General features: G+C 41.4%; 1 protein-coding gene across 4 annotated transcripts in view; it reads left to right on the forward strand.

Moving 5' to 3' along the window:
• The window catches only part of SHTN1 (shootin 1), a 106,076-nt gene that overhangs the window by 29,153 nt on the left and 71,990 nt on the right, over positions 1–4,933 (forward strand). For 3 of the 4 annotated variants that reach the window (XM_006020550.3, XM_025200183.1, XM_006020548.3), the window contains 2 exons: positions 1,528–1,622; positions 3,595–3,763. In XM_006020550.3, coding sequence (XP_006020612.1) covers positions 1,536–1,622; positions 3,595–3,763 — 256 coding nt within the window. In that variant the 5' untranslated portion in view covers positions 1,528–1,535. The remainder of the gene's footprint in view (positions 1–1,527; positions 1,623–3,594; positions 3,764–4,933) is intronic. The other variant, XM_025200184.1, reaches the window with a different exon arrangement.

Here is a 4,933-nt window from a genome sequence, read left to right on the forward strand (position 1 = left end):
TGGCCCTTAGAGCGAGAATGGTGCAGTGGTTAGAGTACTGCAGCGAGGACTTGGGAACATCGGGTTCAGGGACTGCTATGGCTCAGATGTTTTATCTGGCTTTGGGTTAATCACTTAAAGATTTTCAAAGGCAGTTAGGTGCCTAATTGCCAAACCTGCTTTGTGAAAATCTCTTCCACCCCTTTAATCTACTTGTGTCTCAGTTCCCCTTCTGTAAAATGGGAATAATTGTACTTCCTTATTTTTGTGGGGTGTCATGAAGAGAAATACAGTTGGGCATTGTGAAATGTTCAGGTTTTGTTATAATGAGCACAATATATGTGCCTAAGATTGGCAGGTTATTTCCAAGTTGGAAGTACTACCACAGATAATTTCCCACATATGTCATTACACTTGCTCATGTCTGATTTCAGTCTTAGTCCCACAAAGGCATGCCTGTGGCTCGAGGGGTCGGGGAGGTCCCTCTGCCTATATCACTTTGTAGGACTGGGCACGCAGCTCGCTAAGTCTTTGCTTCCAGTCACTGCAGAGCCAGACAGAAAGAACTCAACCATGAATAATTAAAACACAGAGATCTGTGTCATTGCATTACTCAGGTCAGCATTTTGTGATTTTTTTTTTTTTGACCGGACAAACTTCAGATTTGCACAGCAACAAGAACGAGGCACACCTGTCTTGCAGCTTTTAATGTTACAGAGTGCATGCAGTAGCAATGATATCTATAAAAATTGACCTTAAATGAGAGAGTCAAAAAGTGACTGTAATCCTCATACAACATATCCAAGGTAGTCTTGATGTTGGAACTTGAATATTTCTCAGTTTCTTGAAAATTGGGGCCACGTGAAATTTCAAACTAGGGCCGTGCTGTGATGTCTGTATGTGGACTGCGTGGTTAGAATTTGCTTCCTAACAGGAAGAAAACTTGATTAGTTGCTGGCTAAAAATCCTTTCACTCACGGGTTGGGGTTTTTTTGTAGTTAAACCTTTTGCCTAATATAAAATAGGGAAAATATTCAGTCCACAGACTTTTATGAAAAGTGCAAAGTGTGTGTGGAAACGGAGATATGGTGGAAATTTATTTTACAAACTCAGGGGCAGACTGTAAAGGTACCAATCCAGGACTGGGGCTCTTTGGGGACTGCTGCAGTACAAGTAAAAAATGATGATGTGGAGTCTGGGTAAAGGTTGTGATCAAAATGGTCCCTTCTGGCCTTTAAAGTCTGCCGATTTAGGACTTGCCTTTAGTCACCAGCAACCTCTCCAATTACAATAATGCCAGAATGGTTAATAGAAAGACTTTTTGAGCAACAATCCAGATACTCGCAATCTGTTTTCATAACCTTTCCAGTGTATATGTATTGCTTTCATCTCGGCTTTCATGAGCTTGAAATGCTTATTCTCAAAAAAGCTGACTAAGTCTAAGTATTCATAATCATGGGATGAGTGTGTCAAGTACAGAAAAAGGCTGACTAATTTTTAATCTCTGTAAGAACTAAATGTGTGTGGATTTTTTTTCCTATCACTTAGTTTCTCACATGGTTATTGAGGAAGTAAATTGTATTCAAAACCATCTTGAAATTGAGAAGACATGTCGTGAAAGTGCAGAGGCTTTGGCTACTAAGGTGAGAAGAATGACTGCTTTTGAGCTTGTTCTGATTTTTTTTTTTTATGTTGAAAGAATAAAATCAGGGGATAAATCACTTGGTAAGCATAATAGATGCCTGTTTGCCTTCTGTTGCAGTATAAGTGATAGTTTTGAGGGAGTTAAAAAATGTAATATGTGAACCTCTAAAATATAATTGCCATTTATCCTTTTTTTTTTTTTTTTTTTTTTGGAAGAAGTGTCTGTTCAATTATGTTTTTAGAACAATAATTCATGCAGCATAACTTTTTATCTATCCGGTTTTATACGTGTTTGGGTTAAATGGAAAACAACTTTGAAACTATCCCACATGTGACATAAAAGAATAATGAGCATTTCAGTGTCTGAATTAAATGAAAAAGTCACCCAAAGCATTACATTTCAGGTGATTGTTTATGAAAGCAAAACAAGGGCAGGCAAGAGGTGACCTCCAATGCTCAGTTGATTGCATCTAGTCTGATGAATTTAGCAAGTGTGTAATTTTCTATATTCCATCTCATCAGAAGTGCATTATTATTAAAGAATGTTTTTATCTCCGTGTTATATATTTTTGGTTGTGCAAAATGCATCTAAGCCACTTCATCAGAAAATGGATTACAGCAATTTTGAACCAAATTTCATTAGCAATGCTGGCTGTTTTGTTGTTTTTTCCCCCCTGCCCAAAGTACATCTTTGGATGTGGCAGAAATCACACCGACAAGAAATCTCTTTAATTTAGATGCATTAGCAATGTACTTTCCAGAGGTATTTACTTAATTGTTTGCATAATGACACGATATTAAAATTAATAAGATAGGCAATCAGCACATAACTAAGAAAATGAATTTATTTATGTAACTTCCCTCCCTTTCCATACTTTCTGTAATGTGCATAGAGACATGCACAGGCAGCGAAAAGAGTAGTGCTGTCCCAGATTTACCGAATCTGACTTGCTTGTTAATACATGCTGGCTAAACCGCGCAAGGTATTTATTTGCTCACTTCCTCCGTTTCATTCTTTGGGAGAGGAATGTATTTGAAGGGGCTCTTTCCACAAGTAAATCTCCCCTTGTTATAGGGGGAGCTTGGCCTGAGTCAGTTGCCCAGTACAGTAACTGTAGGTCTTCCCTTCTAATATAGGGAAGCAGTATATAGTTTGTTAGGATAGTGTAAGAGTGACGTTGTAGCTGTGATGGACCAGATACTATGTGAGAGGCAAAGATGTCTTAGAATGATATCTATATAGTTGGCCCAGTAAAAGATACCACCTTAAGAAACCCTTGCCTCTTGCATATAGTCTCTTAGGGCATTTGTTCAGGTTATACTGCATGCTCTTGATAGAAAATCCAGAGTTCATTGCTGTCAGAGCAGAGATTTTGCTGCAGAGGGGAAACCGTTGAGTGATGGGAGGTGGGTACAAAAGCATCGTGGTTTTGACCCTTAATGTACTAGGTGATCTGTTTTTTTTCTTCTTGCTGCTATTTGAGAGATCAGCAGTATCAAAATGATCAGAAGCTGATTGTCACATCGTTAAATTGTTGTGGTAAAGGATAGTAGCTGATAAAGTTTTCACAAAAAGCAGTATTACAGTAAGCCTGACGATTTGATTTGATTTGATTTGATTTGACTTGTGCCTATATAGGATGTTCATTAACCAGAAGTACCAGATAGCTCCATTTCTACTCCAAAAAAGAAAATGTTTTTAAGTGAACCAGAATGCCTGAGCCAAACTCTGTTAAAGGAGCAAGGGTGCAAGCCTGATGGTTTAGGCTTGACAGTCATGTTAGGAGCCGTGTTTTAAAGTGATATTACTGTATTTGTCTTGCTTTTTGCATGTTTTGATAGATTTTCTTGTAATGATGAAGAAGAAACAGTATGCTTTGATTCTTTCTCTTTATTTATTTATTTTTGGCTACCTGTTTACCTGAACCTCTCAACCTTAAATTGTCACTATGTGCATTTGTCCCTTTTCAGTTGAACAAAGAAAACAAGACCCTAAAAAGAATCAGCATGTTGTATATGGCCAAACTGGGGCCAGATATCATTACCGAAGAAATTAACATCGATGATGAAGATCCGTCCACAGAAGCGGAAGGCAGCTCTGGTTCGTGCAACTCGCTGCACTGCCAGCAGCAGATAAAAGGTGAGCTGTGTTGTGCAGGAGAATTGTCATCCTACCAGACACGTGGAAGGGAAAACAAGTCACAGCACGAACAAGGAATGGAGTCCTGTGTTCATGTGGGAGATCCAAGGGTTACTTCCTTAATGAAGGTCTCGAAGAGCTATGAGGCTCTTCAGTCTGGAAAAGCGCAGGCTCAGGGGTGATCTGATGGCTACTTATAAGTTTATAAGGGGTGTTCACCAGGATCTGGGGGAACGTTTGTTCACCAGAGCGCTCCAAGGGATGACGAGGTCGAACGGTTATAAACTACTGCAAGACCGTTTCAGGCTGGACATAAGGAAGAACTTCTTTACTGTCCGAGCCCCCAAGGTCTGGAATAGCCTGCTGCCGGAGGTGGTTCAAGCACCTACTTTGAACGCCATCAAGAGAAACCTGGCAGGGGGCTGGACTTGATGATCTTCCAAGGTCTCTTCCAGCCCTCATGTCTATGAAATCTATGAAAAACAGGCATTCATTTCTTCTTGGGAGAGGGAGCAGTACAGGTGCTCTTCCTGCAGCTGCCTCTGCTGGCTGGGACCCTGACTTGGGGAAGGCGTGAGGATGAGCAGCTGCTCCAGTCCCCTCCCAGACCAGTCCAGGAGAGGACTGGGGCAGTGGGGCAAAGTTCCCAACCATTCCCTAGACCTGGTCTGGTGGAGCAAGTAAGGAGTCTTAGGGGCCAGACTGGTCCCAAGGGCAACCCCCAAGGTGCATCACCTGCTTTCCAAACTGGGGACTCTCAGCCTGTGGGGAAGGGTGCACAGGAGTGGCTGCTGCTTTGCTCTGCTCTGCTTCTCCCCTTTCTCTTGGAGCAGTGGGTGGCTGCTCCTCCCCTCCCAGTCTATGGGAGGTGGGGAAGCAACAAAGCAATGCTCTCCATGCCTTCTCCAGAACTTCTCCCGGTCCTCCAGGAGAGATCTTCTTTGATGAAAGTGGAAGGTCTTATTCCCACAGGAGGCCTTTTTCTTGTGAGATAAACTTAATGAATGCCTGTACACTAGTGGTTTCTATCAGGAGAGCAGTGGTTCTCCCAGTAGAAGATAGGGATAGGTAAAATGGTTATTTTTTTTGTAAGGAGCCTTTCCTCTTTCCAATAATAGCTATAGCAGTAACAACAGGGGGTTACTGGTCCTAAACTTTAAAGCTAGGGAA

This window comes from Alligator sinensis, unplaced genomic scaffold (genome assembly GCF_000455745.1).
Source record: "Alligator sinensis unplaced genomic scaffold, ASM45574v1 scaffold527_1, whole genome shotgun sequence".
In the NCBI taxonomy this organism is placed as follows: Eukaryota; Metazoa; Chordata; order Crocodylia; family Alligatoridae; genus Alligator; species Alligator sinensis.